At 41.8% G+C, this 20,911-nt stretch overlaps 1 protein-coding gene across 1 annotated transcript in view; it reads left to right on the top strand.

Annotated features, from left to right (window-relative positions):
* Positions 1-8,493: 8,493 nt before the first annotated feature.
* LOC116707398 (protein dachsous) overlaps positions 8,494-20,911 on the top strand; it is a gene marked incomplete at its 3' end in the record, with an annotated part of 31,173 nt that continues 18,755 nt past the window's right edge. The window contains 8 exon segments of the mRNA XM_032544717.1: positions 8,494-8,537; positions 10,130-10,303; positions 13,718-13,846; positions 14,732-14,887; positions 16,616-16,796; positions 17,444-17,577; positions 17,722-18,672; positions 20,369-20,497. Coding sequence (XP_032400608.1) covers positions 8,505-8,537; positions 10,130-10,303; positions 13,718-13,846; positions 14,732-14,887; positions 16,616-16,796; positions 17,444-17,577; positions 17,722-18,672; positions 20,369-20,497 — 1,887 coding nt within the window.

Raw genomic sequence — 20,911 nt, 5'->3', positions numbered from 1 at the left:
TTGCTATGCCTTTACAATCTCCTGACCTCAACACAATGGAAAATCTACGTATAGACCTTAAAAGAGCAGAAATCTCAAAGACCTGGAAGACTTTTGGAAGGAAGAATGGGCGAAGACACCTCCAACAAGAATTAAAGACTCTTGGCTACATGAAGCGTTTCAAGGGGGGGGGGGGGGGGGGGGTACAAGGTATTAACTCTGCAGGGGCCCAAACTTTTGCAGATGCCATTTTTTTGTTTTCTGTTATTTTGAAAGTGTAAATGATGGAAATAAAATCTAACTTTTTGGGACATATTTTACGAATGTCTAATCTGTCATTTGAGGCCTTTTGGAGATTTTTTTCCATCTTTTCTTGGCTTTTTTATGCACATTTAACATATTTTTACCTTGGGGGCCCAAACTTTCAAACCGCACTGTACATATGCTATATAGCTACTGGACTATAATGTGGGAAGATTGTACAATTAGGATAAATTCTTAAAAAATGTATAATCCTCCCAAATAATCCCAGTTTACTGGACAACTGGACAAGAATGCCAAATACAATGCACATGGAAGAGGAAGAAACATGATCCTTTATTGTTAAAGACTACAAATATTGTCATCAACTACAATATTTCAAGGTGCATTGGTCACAATAGAAACCCACATGTACAGCACTAATATTGCCCTTAGCAACTAACTTCATTTGCAACTTTGTCAGCCTTTTCTAATTATCTCAACTGGCGTAATATATTCAGCAAACTTCTAACAACAATATGATCAGCAGTCTTCATGCAGCAATACAGCAGCAACAATGTAACATGAATAATATTAAAAGTAATGGTCAACTTTAAAATCACAAATCCCTTTTTCTGGGATTTAGGGTGTTAGTGTGTGTCTCTGGTGCTTCCACATGCATCCAATCCATCCACGGTGTTTTGAACGAGATCCGGTTTCTGAATGTCCTCTGTTCAGTCCTTGGGGGGGGGGGGGGCTGTTGGAGCGCTACCAGCTGGATCTGGTGGGGGGCTTACTTCTACATTGTTATTCAAAGGTAATAACATTGACAACAAACTGATATTTTATGTGATTCACTGTAAACTCGTGCTCACAAACCAAACCTGTTGTCACTGTAATCCCATATAATGCACATGCTAATTTCATAGGGGGGTGGAGGACCGTTCCCATGATTGAGCAGATTTCTAAAAGGGCTGATGATGATGGTCTTGCCAGATAGAGCAATTAAGTGGTCCATTTTCCGGAGACGATTGTTGGTTTCTCTCATAGGCAAATGGGATCAGGTCTATTGTGAACCAAACCCAGCCCTGTGGGTGTGGCTTAAGGCCAGAAACGGGTTAAATTCAACCTCAGAAGGTCAAGTTATTACAGTGACCTGAATTATTTGGTTAGCTGCTGTATCATTTTTTCTCTTGATTCCAGCATGTCTTCTTCTGATTCCACCATGTCTTCTTCTGATTCCACCATGTCTTCTTCTGATTGCACCATGTCTTCTTCTGATTCCACCATGTCTTCTTCTGATTGCAGCATGTCTTCTTCCGATTGCACCATGTCTTCTTCTGATTCCAGCATGTCTTCTTCTGATTCCACCATGTCTTCTTCTGATTCCACCATGTCTTCTTCTGATTGCACCATGTCTTCTTCTGATTGCACCATGTCTTGTTCTGAGTAAGTAGGTTGCGTTTAATGCTCTCAAAATGCCTTTGCTCTCATTTTTAAATGAATGTATTTCTAATCTACTTTTCTTCTTTTTGGGTACAGACACGTTCTGGTGTGCAAGTTCTGCTTCAAGCCTCAGCGGAGCTTGCCGGATCACCTTAGGAGAGTGTGTTTGAAACGTGGACCTCCTGAGCTGGCAGCTGAAGTCGTTGCTGAAGCTGAGAAGAACCGCCCACAAAAGTCCTCCGCACGGCGGGGGTGTGGGATTACGAAGTCCTCGAGAACATCGTCAGGGACGACGGTGACCGTGCTCTTCTGGTTGCAGACATGAGGAAGAGAGGGATGTTTGTTACCAATGTAACAGATTCTCCTGCTGGCCCGTCTTCCTCCGTCCCCCCCACCTGTCCACCTAATCCTCCACCATCTCCTCCACCAAATGGCCAGACTGTTCCTGTAGGAGAACGCTTGGATCCTTCAGCTTCCCCAACACCAGTTCCATCCTGTACCTCGTCTGATGAGCCCTATCAACCGTAAGTATACATAAATATACAAGTTATGATACAAAAATGAACCAATATTACATTGATTTACTGTAAGATGTGTACACTGTATCTCCTCAGGCCTGAATGTGCTAAGTAACTATGTGCTAAGCTAACTACTTGTCTTCTATGTTTCAGGCTGAGGAAAGAGAGAAAAGGGGGGAACGGAAGAAGGAGGAAAAGAAGATGAAAACCATAATATGCCACGGTTGCATCAAGTTTCATCGATTATTGCAATGTTTTACTACAATTTAATGTGTGGTCATATTCAGAAGTCTGACTCAGTTTCTATCACACAAAAGACACAAGACCATGACTGAGTCTTTCACATACATGGGGTGGGTTGGTATACGTTCCCAGATTTAATCTTAAATTTGTACACGTCTGTCAACATCTGCAAGCACTCCCCTATGTTGTGGTTAGGGGTTTTGTTTTGGATTATTTTTCCCTTTTGGCCCCCCTTGGGTTTGTGTCCCAGTGTTGTTGGTCCTATCCCGTGTTCCCCGAGTGTCTGCATGTTCCGTTTCCTGCCTTTATTTTGAAGTTTTTTTGTCTAGTGTTACTTCCTGTGTCCGCCGCTCTTGTGATCACCCGATGTTTTCCACCTGATTCCCTTGCCCTCTTGTCACCTCCTAACCTAATCACCTTGTGTATCTGATGTCCGCGCTTCCCACGTCTTTTGTCCGATCCTTTTGTCTTGCCAGTTTGTCCTGTCAGAGTCTTCCTGCGTGGTTCTCCCTCTCATGTCCTCCCTGGTGTATGCCCTCCCGTGTGCTACTTTCCCCCGTGAGTTTTCCCAGCCCTAGTGCTCCGGTTTGTTGTTCCCTGGATCCTCGTTTCGGTATTTTTGCTTGGACTCTGTTGTTGCCACGATAAACCCTTTTTTTTGAAACCTCAACTGCCCCGCCTGCCATCCCCTGCTTTTGGGTCCTCCTTCATCTCACATAACACCCTACACTTGGTATTGTTCTTTACAGTGTTTGTCTGCAGGTTTTCATCTGAAAAATTGGTGGTTTGATATTGGGAACGTGCTGTAGCCTGGTCACGCCCCTCTCATATCAGGGCTGTGGGTTCAACCCCGTATTGTGTGACAATGTCGTCCTTTGCAGCTAAATTTGAGCGATTCATCTTCATTCATGTGTTCCCAGTGCTATGTGTCCACTACATCTTAAGTTGATATTAATACAGCGGTCATTTGCAGATTGGTTCTGTCCATCATATCTCAGTCATACCTCAGAACTACTTTTGACCTCTTTTTGTCAATTGCTTTCTTCTTCTACTTATATTTAGATGACAAATGGTATCAAATCAATCACCCAAATACAACAAAACTCTGCTTTCTTGGAAATGTCTTTTAAGGCCTGGTTGAGACCTATGTCAACTGTAAACTCATGCCGCTGGTTGACAAACCACTCTTTCATGAGCATCGTGAGGATGAAATTAAAAAAATGTGAAAAATAATCATTCACAGAAATTTGGCCTGTCGCGTTGAGAACAGAGTGACATGCCTTACACATTTTGGAAAAAGACAGAAATTCCAATGGCTTCTGGCCTTGGTTTCGATCCGACATAGGAAATATAAACTGTGGTGGGGAATATCATACAGTTGTGCTCATAAGTTTACATACCCATGCTTAAGTTGACTAAAAAGAGGAATAAAAAATCACGTTTTGGAAATTTATCTAAATGCCTTAATTAAAAAATTAGGTAAAATAAAAAAAATAAAAATGTTCTTCCTTAAAATAAGTAAAAATAAATAATAAAATAAAATACAGGGGGCATAAGTATACACCCCCCTATGTTAAAATACAGGGGGCATAAGTATACACCCCCTATGTTAAAATACAGGGGGCATAAGTATACACCCCCTATGTTAAAATACAGGGGCATAAGTATACAGCCCCTATGTTAAAATACAGGGGCATAAGTATACACCCCCTATGTTAAAATACAGGGGCATAAGTATACACCCCCCTATGTTAAAATACAGGGGGCATAAGTATACACCCCCCTATGTTAAATACAGGGGGCATAAGTATACACCCCCCTATGTTAAAATACAGGGGCATAAGTATACACCCCCCTATGTTAAAATACAGGGGGCATAAGTATACACCCCCCCTATGTTAAAATACAGGGGGCATAAGTAGACACCCCCCTATGTTAAAATACAGGGGGCAAGTATACACACCCCTATGTTAAAATACAGGGGCATAAGTATACACCCCTATGTTAAAATACAGGGGGCATAAGTATACACCCCCCTATGTTAAAATACAGGGGCATAAGTATACACCCCCCTATGTTAAAATACAGGGGCATAAGTATACACCCCCCTATGTTAAAATACAGGGGGCATAAGTAGACACCCCCCTATTAGAAATACAGGGGCATAAGTATACACCCCCCTATGTTAAAATACAGGGGGCATAAGTATACACCCCCCTATGTTAAAATACAGGGGCATAAGTATACACCCCCCTATGTTAAAATACAGGGGCATAAGTATCACACCCCCTATGTTAAAATACAGGGGGCATAAGTATACACCCCCCTATGTTAAAATACAGGGGGCATAAGTATACACCCCCTATGTTAAAATACAGGGGCATAAGTATACACCCCCTATGTTAAAATACAGGGGGCATAAGTATACACCCCCCTATGTTAAAATACAGGGGGCATAAGTATGCACCCCCCCTATGTTAAATACAGGGGGGCATAAGTATACACCCCCCTATGTTAATATACAGGGGCATAAGTATACACCCCCTATGTTAAAATACAGGGGGCATAAGTATACACCCCCCTATGTTAAAATACAGGGGCATAAGTATACACCCCCCTATGTTAAAATACAGGGGGCATAAGTATACACCCCCTATGTTAAAATACAGGGGCATAAGTATACAGCCCCCTATGTAAAATACAGGGGGCATAAGTATACAGCCCCCTATGTTAAAATACAGGGGCATAAGTATACACCCCCTATGTTAAATACAGGGGCATAAGTATACACCCCCTATGTTAAAATACAGGGGCATAAGTATACACCCCCTATGTTAAAATACAGGGGCATAAGTATACACCCCCCTATGTTAAAACACAGGGGGAATAAGTATACACCCCCCTATGTTAAATACAGGGGGCATAAGTATACACCCCCCTATGTTAAAATACAGGGGGCATAAGTATACACCCCCCTATGTTGAAATACAGGGGGCATAAGTATACACCCCCCCTATGTTAAAATACAGGGGGCATAAGTATACACCCCCCTATGTTAAAATACGGGGCATAAGTATACCCCCCCCCTATGTTAAAATACAGGGGGCATAAGTATACACCCCCCTATGTTAAAATAAGGGGCATAAGTATACCACCACCTATGTTAAAATCAGGGGCATAAGTATACACCCCCCCTATGTTAAAAACGGGGGCATAATATACACCCCCCTGTGTAAAATAAAGGGGCATAAGTATACACCCCCCTATGTTAAAATACAGGGGCATAGTATACACCCCCCTATGTTAAAATACAGGGGCATAAGTATACCCCCCCTATGTTAAAATACAGGGGCATAAGTATACCCCCCCTATGTTAAAATACAGGGGGCATAAGTATACACCCCCCTATGTTAAAATACGGGGCATAAGTATACACCCCCCTATGTAAAATACAGGGGCATAGTATCACCCCCCTATGTTAAAATACGGGGGCATAAGTATACCCCCCCTATGTTAAATACAGGGGCATAAGTATACACCCCCCTATGTTTAAAATACAGGGGGCATCAGTATACACCCCCTATGTTAAAATACAGGGGCATAAGTATACCCCCCCCTATGTTAAAATACAGGGGGCATAAGTATCACACCCCCCTATGTAAAATACAGGGGCCTAATAGTATACCCCCACCTCTGTAAAATACAGGGGCAAAGTATACACCCCCCTATGTTAAATACAGGGGGCATAAGTATACACCCCCCTGTTTAAAATAACGGGGCATAAGTATACACCCCCCTATGTTAAATACAGGGCATAAGTATACACCCCCTATGTTAAAATACAGGGGGCATAAGTATACACCCCCCTATGTTAAAATACAGGGGCATAAGTATACACCCCCTATGTTAAAATACAGGGGCATAAGTATACACCCCCCTATGTTAAAATACAGGGGCATAAGTATACACCCCCCTATGTAAAAATACAGGGGCATAAGTATACACCCCCCCTATGTTAAAACAGGGGCATAAGTATACACCCCCCCTATGTTAAAATACAGGGCATAATATACACCCCCCTATGTTAAAATACAGGGGGCATAAGTATACACCCCCTATGTTAAAATACGGGGCATAAGTATACCCCCCCCTTTATTTTAACATAGGGGGGTATACTTATGCCCCTGTATTTTAACATAGGGGGTGTATACTTATGCCCCCTGTATTTTAACATAGGGGGGTGTATACTTATGCCCCCCTGTATTTTAAGGAAGAACATTTATTCATTCATGAAACATTACCATTCACAAATAAAATTGGTGTCCTTAAAAGTTGGGTTTTTCCTCACTAATCAACGTTTAGCATGGGTGTGTAAACTTATCCAGCCACTGTATTTGTGCTAAAGAAATGCACACAGTGTGTAAAAAGTGCGAGGCTCTGATTAATTCCTTAGACTTAATTAATGAATGGATAAATTGGCTATCCCTCAGCTCTTACAATGTCGTATTTTTAGGTTTTTTGTTTGTTTTCTTAATCTTAACCGGAGAAAGTTTGGCTAGGAATGATGCTTTTGAAGTTTTATCTACAGAAACAGAATATTAACCCTGGTCTAACCCTATAATTTCAGGAGGGCCTTTCCGGACCGTTGAGCCAGAGCGATAAAGGCTCAGGATGGAGACGTGGGGATCAACGTGACTTTAACCTACAGCATTAGTGCAGGTAAAGAACAGGAAAACAACATTTTAAATTCAGCTCAGACTTCTGACAAAATCTATCTGGAAAAATCCTATAACATTTAATATTATCTTTGTTCAGAGATGGGAAGATCAAGTAGATTTTTCAGATGTTTTTCTTTACTTTACTATTTATTTTTGTGGCGACTTTTTACTTCTACTCCTTACATTTTAACACTAATATCGGTACTTTTTCTACTCTTACGTTTTAACACTAATATCGGTACTTTCTACTCCTTACATTTTAACACTAATATCGGTACTTTCTACTCCTTACATTTTAACACTAATATCAGTACTTTCTACTCCTTACATTTTAACACTAATATCAGTACTTTCTACTCCTTACATTTTAACACTAATATCGGTACTTTCTACTCCTTACATTTTAACACTAATATCGGTACTTTCTACTCCTTACATTTTAACACTAATATCGGTACTTTCTACTCCTTACATTTTAACACTAATATCGGTACTTTCTACTCCTTACATTTTAACACTAATATCGGTACTTTCTACTCCTTACATTTTAACACTAATATCGGTACTTTCTACTCCTTACATTTTAACACTAATATCGGTACTTTCTACTCCTTACATTTTAACACTAATATCGGTACTTTCTACTCCTTACATTTTAACACTAATATCGGTACTTTCTACTCCTTACATTTTAACACTAAATGTCGGTACTTTCTACTCTTTACATGTTAACACAATTCGGTACTTTCTACTCTTTACATGTTAACACTAATATCGGTAACTTTCGATTCTTACATTTTTAAAACCACTCGTTACTCAGTTTTGAACAAAGGTCGTCGTGTCGTAGAATATCGTGGACACACGGAGAGAAAAGGATTCATACAATCCGTGATCAAGGATTTATAAACATGAGCAAAATAGGAAAGATTCATATATATATATATATTCATATTAATCATAACTTGTCTCCTCCTAGTTGTACTACTGCACTTATTGTAAAACAGAAGTTTAGAGAAACTACCTTATTTAATCGTTGCATTAACAGATATTTTTGTGTGGGTTTCTTAGCTTGCACTATAAAACATGACATTCTCAAGGCTACTTTTACTTTTATACTTTAAGTAAATTTTCCAAGCCTGTACTTTCTTTACTTTACTTGAGTAAAGACGTTAAATCAATACTTCCACTTTTACCAGATATCTTTTAACCCAAGTGTATGTACTTCTACTTGAGTACTGGAAGGGTTTTTTCCATCTCTGTCTCTGTGTTTTTGTATGGTCCCAGACCATATGGGGACACTTCCACATGGACCCCAGCAGCGGAGTCATGACGGTGGCTGACTGCTTTGGACCGAGAGGAGATGGGCAGCGGCGTGATCTCCGTCAGCATCAAGGTACGTCACGGGCCGCTTTATTACCCCCCGTCAACCTGCAACTTTCTGTTTTTCCGGTTGAAATTTCAACATTTTGTTGTTTTCTTTCTACACTTTTCTAGATGTTTTTGTCAATTTTATTCCAATTTTTTTGCACTTTTTTGACTAATGTTTTAGTCAACTATTTTTTTGTTGCTTTTTCCAATTTTTTTAATGTTTTTATTGTCAATTTTTCTGAATTTGCTGGTCAATTTTTCAGCGTTTAAAAAAATTAAATATATATATTTTTTTTTTTTCAACATTTCTAAATTTTTTTCAACGTTCTTTTGTAATTCTTATGATATAGACATTTTTTGTTAACGGATATTTGACTCGAGGACAACAGGAGGGTTGATCCAGCTCGGTTTACACCACCCAATAACACCAGTCACACACTTGCCTTTAGATTAACAATCCGCATCCGACACCTTCTGTCCTCAGACCCTCGATTTAGATAAGAAAACACCCAAAAAGTAAAAATGGTAGGAACTTCTGGAAATCTACAAAGGAGAGATCCTTCTCCCTGAACAGACATGTTTTATTTTTTGGGGACTTGCAGCCCCAAAAGCTCACTTGCAAGCAGCTAGGACCCTGGCTCAAAAACACTACAACAATTAAGGATCCCACCCACTCAAGGCTGTGTCCACACTCAAAGCAGGCTAAACACAGCAGCATAATAGTTTAGTAGTAGTAGTAGTAGTAGTAGTAGTAGTAGTTGTAGAAGTAGTGGTAGAAGTAGTATAGTAGTAGTAGTAGTAGTATAGTGATGAATTAGTAGCTATAGTAGCAGTCCCAGCATTGTATTAGTTTTTAGCCATTTAATCAATCAAGCTTTATTTCATATAGCACCTTTTAAAACATAACAAAATACAATTCAATGTGCTGAACAGGATTCAATTCAAATTTTCAATTCAATTTTATCTGTATATCGCCAAATCACAACACAGCTATCTCATTGCAGAAACTCACCAAGAGCAAGCACTAGGACACGAGGCAAGGAAACACTCCTTTAAGAGGCAGAAACCTCGAGCAGAACCATGGCTCAGGGTGGGGGGGCATCTGCCTCAACCGGTTGGGTGGTGAGAGAGAGAAAGAGAGAGAGAGAGAGAGAAGAGAGAGAGACCGAGAGAGAGAGACACAGAGAGACACAGAGAGACAGAGAGACAGACAGAGAGAGACATGGATAATTGTATCAGAGGGTGTGGAGCAGGAACATGGAGGCAGCAGGTGACTCCACCCACAGATCCAGAACCAATCACCTGCAGAAGAGATGAGAGGAGAGGGGCGAGAGAGAGAGAGAGAGAGAGAGAGAGAGAGAGAGAGATGGGCGAGAGAGCACAAGACTCCGGAAAGGGAAGAAGTTGAGTTAGTAACATGCATTAATGCGATGAGGCTGCATACTCGATTGAAAAACATCGGACAAAAGAAAGGAATAGTAAAATAAAAGACTTAGAATATGCAGTCACACAACGCATCAACGCATGGCCATCTTTTGGATTTTAACAGGACAAGTCAAATAGTTTATATATAGTATAACTTTTAGTCAGTGATTATCTTATGTTTTCTGCGTGCAGGCGACTCAGACCGACGACGGTTTGAAGACGGCGGACGCGGTGGTGTCGGTCACCGTCGAGGACCTGAACGATAATCCTCCAGAGTTTGACCAGTCCGACTACTCCGTTACACTTCTGGAGAATTCTCCCGTTGATGCGGTTCTGTTCAAAGCCGTCGTCACCGACATGGACCAGGTAGATTTTTACTTCAATTTCAATTCAGTTTTATTGATGTAGCGCTAAATCACAACAACAGTCATCTAAAGAGCAGGTCTAGACCAGGACTCCGGGATGTTATTTATCTCCCAGGTCTTTCCATAAAGAGCCGGTCTAGACCAGGACTCTGGGATGTTATTCATCTCCCAGGTCTTTCCATAAAGAGCAGGTCTAGACCAGGACTCTGGGATGTTATTTATCTCCCAGGTCTTTCCATAAAGAGCAGGTCTAGACCGGACTCTGGGGTGTTATTTATCTCCCAGGTCTTTCCATAAAGAGCCGGTCTAGACCAGGACTCTGGGATGTTATTCATCTCCCAGGTCTTTCCATAAAGAGCAGGTCTAGACCAGGACTCTGGGATGTTATTTATCTCCCAGGTCTTTCCATAAAGAGCAGGTCTAGACCGGACTCTGGGATGTTATTTATCTCCCAGGTCTTTCCATTAAGAGCAGGTCTAGACCGGACTCTGGGATGTTATGTATCTCCCAGGTCTTTCCATAAAGAGCAGGTCTAGACCAGGACTCTGGGATGTTATTTATCTCCCAGGTCTTTCCATAAAGAGCAGGTCGAGACCAGGACTCTGGGATGTTATTTATCTCCCAGGTCTTTCCATAAAGAGCAGGTCTAGACCAGGACTCTGGGATGTTATCTATCTCCCAGGTCTTTCCATAAAGAGCAGGTCTAGACCGGACTCTGGGATGTTATTTATCTCCCAGGTCTTTCCATAAAGAGCAGGTCTAGACCGGACTCTGGGATGTTATTTATCTCCCAGGTCTTTCCATAAAGAGCAGGTCTAGACCAGGACTCTGGGATGTTATTTATCTCCCAGGTCTTTCCATAAAGAGCAGGTCTAGACCAGGACTCTGGGATGTTATTTATCTCCCAGGTCTTTCCATAAAGAGCAGGTCTAGACCAGGACTCTGGGATGTTATTTATCTCCCAGGTCTTTCCATAAAGAGCAGGTCTAGACCAGGACTCTGGGATGTTATGTATCTCCCAGGTCTTCCATAAAGAGCAGGTCTAGACCGGACTCTGGGATGTTATTTATCTCCCAGGTCTTTCCATAAAGAGCAGTCTAGACCAGACTCTGGGATGTTATTTATCTCCCAGGTCTTTCCATAAAGAGCAGGTCTAGACCAGGACTCTGGGATGTTATTTATCTCCCAGGTCTTTCCATAAAGAGCAGGTCTAGACCAGGACTCTGGGATGTTATTTATCTCCCAGGTCTTTCCATAAAGAGCAGGTCTAGACCAGGACTCTGGGATGTTATTTATCTCCCAGGCTTTCCATAAAGAGCAGGTCTAGACCAGGACTCTGGGTGTTATTTATCTCCCAGGTCTTTCCATAAAGAGCAGGTCTAGACCAGGACTCTGGGATGTTATTTATTTATCTCCCAGGTCTTTCCATAAAGAGCAGGTCTAGACCAGGACTCTGGGATGTTATTTATCTCCCAGGTCTTTCCATAAAGAGCAGGTCTAGACCAGGACTCTGGGAAGTTATTTATCTCCCAGGTCTTTCCATAAAGAGCAGGTCTAGACCAGGACTCTGGGATGTTATTTATCTCCCAGGTCTTTCCATAAAGAGCAGGTCTAGACCAGGACTCTGGGATGTTATTTATCTCCCAGGTCTTTCCATAAAGAGCAGGTCTAGACCAGGACTCTGGGATGTTATTTATCTCCCAGGTCTTTCCATAAAGAGCAGGTCTAGACCAGGACTCTGGGATGTTATTTATCTCCCAGGTCTTTCCATAAAGAGCAGGTCTAGACCAGGACTCTGGGATGTTATTTATCTCCCAGGTCTTTCCATAAAGAGCGGTCTAGACCAGGACTCTGGGATGTTATTTATCTCCCAGGTCTTTCCATAAAGAGCGGGTCTAGACCAGGACTCTGGGATGTTATTTATCTCCCAGGTCTTTCCATAAAGAGCGGGTCTAGACCAGGACTCTGGGATGTTATTTATCTCCCAGGTCTTTCCATAAAGAGCAGGTCTAGACCAGGACTCTGGGATGTTATTTATCTCCCAGGTCTTTCCATAAAGAGCAGGTCTTGACCAGGACTCTGGGATGTTATTTATCTCCCAGGTCTTTCCATAAAGAGCAGGTCTAGACCAGGACTCTGGGATGTTATTTATCTCCCAGGTCTTTCCATAAAGAGCAGGTCTAGACCAGGACTCTGGGATGTTATTTATCTCCCAGGTCTTTCCATAAAGAGCAGGTCTAGTCCAGGACTCTGGGATGTTATTTATCTCCCAGGTCTTTCCCTAAAGAGCAGGTCTAGACCGGACTCTGGGATGTTATTTATCTTCCAGGTCTTTCCATAAAGAGCAGGTCTAGACCAGGACTCTGGGATGTTATTTATCTCCCAGGTCTTTCCATAAAGAGCAGGTCTAGACCAGGACTCTGGGATGTTATTTATCTCCCAGGTCTTTCCATAAAGAGCGGGTCTAGACCAGGACTCTGGGATGTTATTTATCTCCCAGGTCTTTCCATAAAGAGCGGGTCTAGACCAGGACTCTGGGATGTTATTTATCTCCCAGGTCTTTCCATAAAGAGCAGGTCTAGACCAGGACTCTGGGATGTTATTTATCTCCCAGGTCTTTCCATAAAGAGCAGGTCTAGACCGGACTCTGGGATGTTATTTATCTCCCAGGTCTTTCCATAAAGAGCGGGTCTAGACCAGGACTCTGGGATGTTATTTATCTCCCAGGTCTTTCCATAAAGAGCGGGTCTAGACCAGGACTCTGGGATGTTATTTATCTCCCAGGTCTTTCCATAAAGAGCAGGTCTAGACCAGGACTCTGGGATGTTATTTATCTCCCAGGTCTTTCCATAAAGAGCAGGTCTAGACCGGACTCTGGGATGTTATTTATCTCCCAGGTCTTTCCATAAAGAGCAGGTCTTGACCAGGACTCTGGGATGTTATTTATCTCCCAGGTCTTTCCATAAAGAGCAGGTCTAGTCCAGGACTCTGGGATGTTATTTATCTTCCAGGTCTTTCCATAAAGAGCAGGTCTAGTCCAGGACTCTGGGATGTTATTTATCTCCCAGGTCTTTCCATAAAGAGCAGGTCTAGACCGGACTCTGGGATGTTATTTATCTCCCAGGTCTTTCCATAAAGAGCAGGTCTAGACCAGGACTCTGGGAATTTATTTATCTCCCAGGTCTTTCCATAAAGAGCAGGTCTAGACCAGGACTCTGGGATGTTATTTATCTCCCAGGTCTTTCCATAAAGAGCAGGTCTAGACCAGGACTCTGGGATGTTATTTATCTCCCAGGTCTATCCATAAAGAGCAGGTCTAGACCAGGACTCTGGGATGTTATTTATCTCCCAGGTCTTTCCATAAAGAGCAGGTCTAGACCAGGACTCTGGGATGTTATTTATGCTCTTTCCTCAGGGAGGATTTGTGGGAGATTTGCAGATCTTTCCAGAATCTTCTCCTTTCTCTATCGGCGCTGACGGGACGGTCCGAGTGAAGAACTCCACCGTTCTGGACAGAGAGACCACGGAAAGATTCACATTTCAGGTAAACTAGATTTCGGATTAATCGTGAGCCACAAATGTTTTTGGTTACTTCTGAAGATATAAACATTTTTAAACACCTCGCAAAAACAGGGTTTCATCTAACCCTCCATTTGACCCACTTTCAAAAAGTTCAGAAAAAAGTTAAATCTGAAATTTGGATTTTTTTTTTCAACCAAACTGTAAAAGGAACAACACTCTTCACAAGTAAAAATAAATGATCAGTTGTCTACTGTCTTTTGAATTTGGGTATTTTATTCAATTTTATAGCATTTGAAGACAAAATGACTAAAGAACGTGGCAAAACAGTGACAAAAATGTTGGAAAAAAGCCACAAAAAAAACAAAAAACAGAAGAAAAAGCTTTGAAAAAAATCGACAAACATCGGAAAAAGTGAGAAAAACGTCAGGAAAAGCGACAAAAGTGTCGATTTTATTTTATTTTTTAACATTTTTACATTTACAGAGCATTTGTAGGGTACTATTTTCAGCGGCGGATTAATCAACATCTGGCGCACTAGTGAGTATTTGTGGCAGCAGGACTGTAATCAGAAAAAACTACAGGGTGTGTGTTTGTGTGAGATTATGGTGATGAAGGAACGTCTGGAAAGGCTCACTGATGTGTTTTTAACAACAATAAAGCTCTACGGCACAGAGGAAGAAGATATATCAGGCTTTGACACACACACACACACACACACACAATACTCAGTTGCTACATTTACTGAAGGTTTTGGTCTTTTGATGGGATGCTTTGACCAAAATTAATATTGACTAACACCAGAAATGTCCTGTTATCTTGCTAATACCATTTTTTAAACCGTGGGGATTTAGACAGTGTCATATGTCATTGTAACCTTAACCTTTGCTGTTCCTTTGATGATTAAAAGATCAAAGCGACTGAGACGGATCCACCCAACAACGCTGCAGAGGTGCAAGTCAGTGTGTCTCTTCTGGATGAGAATGACAACAGTCCCGCGTTCACCAGCAAGACGTACGAGGGGAAAGTGTTTGCAAACCAAACCGTGGGAATGTCTCTGGTCCAGGTGAGTGATTAACCCGTGTGCTGTCCTCGGGTCAAACTTACCTGTTACCTGCCACCTGTTATATCAGAAAAATGGATTTCTTTCAACCAAATTGCCCCAAAATAACATGGATGATTCCATGTTTCCACATTCTTCAGGTAACATTAATGATTAGTTTCACTGAATGTATTGGGTGTTTTATTTAACCCTCATGTTGTCCTTGGGGTCAAATTTGACCCGTTTTCAGTTAATTGTTGATTTTTTTGTCACAAAAATTGGCGTTACATTAAAATTATCAAAAAACGTAGGAAAAAAACATTAAAAAAAAGCACCCACAACATTGAAAAAGTGACAAAAATGTCGGAAAAAGTGACCATGTTTTTTCATGGTTGATGGGAAGACAACACAAGGGTTAATCTTATAGCATTTGAATTTTTTTTTTAATGGTTTCAAAAGATGTATGCAGACTAAACTTTGACATCTACCCGTCTGAGATCCACTTAACATCCTCTGATCTTAACTATTAGTCAAAATAATTCATAATTTCTGCCTTTTAAACTAAAAACGTACGGATTACATGATATAAATAAGGTTTGTTGACCTTGAATTCCAAGATTAAGTGTAAAACCTGTTTCTAAACCAGTTCAGGTTTTTTTAAAAAGCGCCAAAAGCTGGAAAAAGTGACAAATAAATCCGAAAAAGCGACAAAAACATCAGAAAAGCACAAGAAAATAATTAATTTTCAATTTTGACCTGGAAGGACAAGTTCATGGTTAACGGGAAGACAACACGAGGGTTAAAACAGACTTAGACTTCTCTTTATTAATCCTTTTGGGATGACTCCCGCCAGGAAATTGAAATTCCAGCATCCATTTTAGCAAGAAATACAGTAAAAGACAGTATAGAGATAACAATAATAACAGTAATAATAATAATAACAATAATAAGGAACATTCGGCTGTAAAAGGTTCTGTTAAATATTTCTCAAGCATGTTCTGAATCTGATTTAAATCAGGTTATCCATGTTGTCACCACATTATTTTAAGCTCCAACCCCCCCCCCAAGTGTTAAGTAAGAGGCCAGTTACTGTGTCAATGCTCTCATCAACTCAATGATCCTGTCAACAGCTGTAACATATTTTGTTTTTCATACATCTTAAGTCCTCATAACTTCATTTTTTACATAACTCACATATTTCAATCTCATGTTCCTCAAATGCACAATTTAAAGGGGTTCCTATTTGAGTTGTAAATCATACTCTGATAGAAATAGATTTACGTAAACAGAGAGTAACATTTCTAAATTCACATCATACTGAAATTAGTTCAGCTTGTATTATTTTGATTTTAAAGAATCACCCTTGTTTAGATCAGAAAGGTGTCATCACTGCAGTAGAAATGAAATGTGGAGTTCCTCAAGGTTCAATTTCAGGTCCCTTTCTTTTTCTTTGCAAAACATTGGGTGGGGCTACATCTGCCCTCCACCGCCATGCTGATGACACCCTTCTTTAACTCACCCTGAACCCTGCTATCTACAACTTAACAAACCTAATGAGTCATGTCTTTTCTAAACTCTTTACACAGTCTATTGATTAGTCTGATAAGTGTCTTACCTTTGCTCCATCCTTTACTATGCTGGATTGTATGAAGTTATCTAATTATTTTAGTTTTTACTGTTGTCATTCTTTGGTTGTCATGTCATTTTAATTGATTTGATGTTAAGATGATGATGTGTGTAATTGAACTCAAGGTTAAGGCAGAAGATCCAGATGCTGATCAGAACGGGCGGATCAAATACTCTCTCGAGTTCGGCAACAACGACGGATACTTCTCAATTGAGGAAAACAGTGGAGACATCACGCTGGCTAAAATCATTCCCCTGGTGGAGAACAAGATGTTGGAGTTCCCTCTCTACATAACAGCCAGAGACGGTAGATCTGAGTTTCCAGTACTTCTTAAAGGACAATTCCAGTCAATTCCAACATGTAGCTCTGTTGTTTTTAAATGTTTAGCGCTGTCAGTAGAGAGAAAAACGAAACCAGTTGGTGCTGCCTACACCGTGTTATCCTCCTGCTAGAGATAGCACCCAACAGGCTTGAATGGGGCAAGTTTAAAACGTGTTTTTAGCCTCTAAACATGTTCATAATGTCATCACAAGTGCCTACCCATGTGCAGTGATTCCATTCGAGGGAACACAGTGAATCGGACTGCTGTAGATGTGAAAGAAATGCATGAAAGTCCTGCTAATTCAGCTCTGTTTGGCGTTATTTGTCTTACGTATGTATGCTTGTATGTATGGCTATGTCGTCTTTTTATATGAGCTACCCAGGGATGGAAAAATAATTTCAGCTGTGGCTGACCATAAAGTTGTATTGCATCAAATTGTAAATCATTTGTAGCAGGTATAAACATTTAGAAGTTAGTTTGAAGCCTGCTGAGGCCTTGGTACAGTATTCATACCAGACCTATACATAACTGAAGCTATAAAATTGTGATAAAGAAGGGGATGTCATTTTACTTTGTCAACAGACTCATCACACTTATGTCATTATGTCATTCTTCTCCACCTGTCTTCTAGGGGGAACCATGTCCCGCTCCTCCTCAGCACAGGTTAACATTCGTGCTCCTGGTGCCTCTAATCCTCAGTTTTTACACAAAGTCTACCGTGGCACAGTGGAAGAAGAGCAGGAAACAGGAGTTGTCATTCTTAGGGTACGTTTTTACTTGAGTTGTCCATCTCAAAATGTCAAAGTCAATTTGTATTAGGGACTCACTGTTGTTCAGAAAATGGGTCAATGAACTTCTGATTCTCCATAAATTCACAGTTCATGTTCCTTTTCATCTGTATGTGTCCAGGTGGCCTTCATGGCGGTAGATGCTGAGATTCCTGTGACTCTCCGAGTTGATACAGAAGCCGACAAGTTCGCCATCTCCTCCGGTGGTGAATTCAGCACTAAAGTGAAGCTGGACTACGATGAGGCTCCTCACAACTACTCTGTGACGATCTCCATCTCTGACGGAGTCAGCAGCGACAGTGCAGTCGTGGAGGTTCAAGTCACCGACGTCAACGACAACAGTCCTGTTTTTACCTCGGATTCTGTCACAGAATCAGTCCCAGAGGACGCAGACGTAGGGTCCAATGTGACTGTTGTTCTCGCTACAGACAAAGACAGCAGCTTCAACCAGGAGATCAGATACTCTCTGAGAGGAGGAGAGGGGAAGTTCTCTGTCCATCCTGTGTCTGGGATGGTGAGTGTGACTGGACCACTGGACAGGGAGACTAAGACAGAGTACAGCCTGCAGATGGTGGCTGAAGACCAGGGTCGTCCAGCCAGGTCGGCCACAGCCTCCCTGCTGGTCCGAGTGTCGGACATCAACGACAACGTCCCCAAGTTCTTAGATCCTGAGTATCAGGGTGAGGTCTTAGAGACGGCGTCAGTGGGTACGAGCTTGCTCACGTTATCGGCGGTAGACCCCGATGAAGGAGCAAACGGGAGTGTTACTTACAGTATTTTGAGCCAATATCCCTCATCAGATGCTCCTGTTTTTGAGTTGGACTCTTCCAGCGGGACTCTGCAGCTGGCCCAGCCTCTGGACTACAGCGAGGTGAAGGTGTACAGCCTCGTGGTTCAGGCCTCCGATGGAGGGACTCCCTCCCTGGTTGGGAACGGCTCCGTGGTGGTGAAGGTGAAGGACGTGAACAACAACCCGCCTGAGTTCAGTGAGGAGAGCTACAACGTGGCCGTCCCTGAGAACCTGGCCAGCGGCGCGTCCATCCTGACCCTGGAGGTCACGGACCGGGATGAGGTGAGTTGCATGCAGCCTGCAGATCACCTGTCTCTTCTCTGGTAAATTACACTTTGATAAGCATGGTGGATTTGATTTGTTTTAAATAAACACTCCTCAAACTAGGTTATCGTGAGAAACAGCTAAATAAGATCTTGCGAATAATACACCTCAGAAGCAAATGAAAAGAACAGCCAGAAATAAAATCTAAGGTTGGCAGTTGTGTGGATGATTTGCCCGACAAAGCTTGGGAACACTGAAGGCTGTGGTTTGTGACAAATCTGCAACCAACAGTAAATATTTTCAGTTTAATTTAGTTTGTGACTAAATACCTACAGAACTAGTCCCATTCCAGATAGCCTTAGATGCGCTGTAGTGCAAATGTGCAAGGGTTAGCATGGTTTCATGATAAACAAAAACTGAACACTTTGTAAATATTACACCTGCCTAGCATCCGCGTGTTAGCATTGTGATTAGCATTTAGCCCAAGGGACTACATCGCAGGAGGACAACCTCGCAGAGCTGCTAGCATGGCTAACGTTAACTCAACTGCTTTTTGCAACTGCTATCAAGGGTTTCCGCATCCACTACGTCACTTGCTCCAGATTGTTAACTGCAAAAGTAAACAAAATAACCCCCCTTCCCAACAAGAAATCAGCCAACAGGAACACAGTGTCAGGCTCATAATCAAACCGACAGAAATTGCCATTTTGCTTCACTTAATATAGTCAAACTTCCTCTTAGGGGCTTTCAAAGTCAGGGATCTTCAACACCGGCCCCGGGACCCTTAGGGTGTCTTCAGAGTAAATGCAGGGGGGCCTCCAAACTATTTTTAACTTTTGAAAGTATTTTCAAAAGTCTTAACATAAATCCAACATACTGTTAGCAAATATAAATTCACTCTGTTTACTGGCCTACAGTCACTAAGGCCATCCACAGATGTGTGCCACATGTATGTTTAACATTAAGACATGGCTTATAAAATAATGCAATAATAAACAATTATTAGGCTAGCTTATTTGAATAGCTTAGCATTCTATGCAAACAAGGTATGTTTAAAAGCTTAAGGCCGCCCTACAAGTTATTGTAGGCCCAGCTTAACATGCAACTTCATTTTGTACAGTATGTAACAGGGGCTCCCTGCTCCATCTCTCTTTCAGTTAAGGGGTCCTTGGCTTAAAAATAATTGAAGACCCCTGCTCTATGTAAATCATATGTTCCTCTTACAAAGTAATAATCTCTGACTCTAAAGTCCGTTTTATGGTTGTGTGTAGAATTGACAGCGTACCCTTGCTGACCCCTCTGAGCCTGACGTGCACCTCTCGAAACATGTAATTACTTGTCGCTCTGTCGTGGCTTGGTAGTGTTACATTTCACCCCGACTCATTTCCTGGTTCTCCCTTCTCCATAAACAACATGAAATCAAGGAGAGGGTTAACTTCTCCTGCTGCAGATGTCCCACCGTGGTCAGAAAGCACGGGGGAGACACTTTGTTTCTCTCACTGTGACTCTATAGTCTCTAAAGCTAATCAGATCACTCTCTCACTTCTCCCTCGTTCTATCACCCACTGCCCACACACACATGCCAGCTCGACACACACACCAGCGCACAAGTATAAACACCAAAAGCTCTGCGTGGAGCCTCTGCACAACCATAAAACGGCCTTAACCTGAATGCTACACTACACCAGATTGCTTAATCATTAATCTCCGTCAGGGAGGATTCGTGGGAACACTGCGGATCCTTCCAGAATCTGCTCCTTTTTCCATCAACACTGACGGGACGATCAGAGTGAGGAACACCACAGCTCTGGACAGAGAGACGACTGTGACCATCATGTTTCAGGTGATGCAGAATCTGAGACAGATTCATTTATTTTTAAGGTAAAGTCCAACTTATAATAGGGTTTGGCTTAAAGCAGCTGTGCCTGTTACTCCCTTACTGAGATAGTTCCCACTTGCTAATCCCCCCCTGTCTTTTGTCTCATTTTAAACCATTTAATGGTGCCTTTAAGGAGGAGCTGGATCAAATATTTCCTCTGCAGAAGGTATAAACATGCATGCAAGCTACTTCTATAGTAGCTATCTACTACGCCAAAAGAATAGTAAGAAGCAAGCTACTTACTAGCTTTTTTCAGAACTTTAAAAGTGCTCCAACGATGTTGGGTGATGTCCTTCTTGTTGACGTTTTAGAGTACTGTCAAACAAAACGGAGGCTAGCTCGCCCCTCCCTCTCCTCCTCATCCCGTCCCCTCACCAC

The sequence above is a fragment of the Etheostoma spectabile genome, chromosome 19 (assembly GCF_008692095.1).
Source record: "Etheostoma spectabile isolate EspeVRDwgs_2016 chromosome 19, UIUC_Espe_1.0, whole genome shotgun sequence".
In the NCBI taxonomy this organism is placed as follows: domain Eukaryota; kingdom Metazoa; phylum Chordata; class Actinopteri; order Perciformes; family Percidae; genus Etheostoma; species Etheostoma spectabile.
Note: the sequence above shows the minus strand (reverse complement) of the source record. Positions and strands in the feature narration are given on the sequence as shown.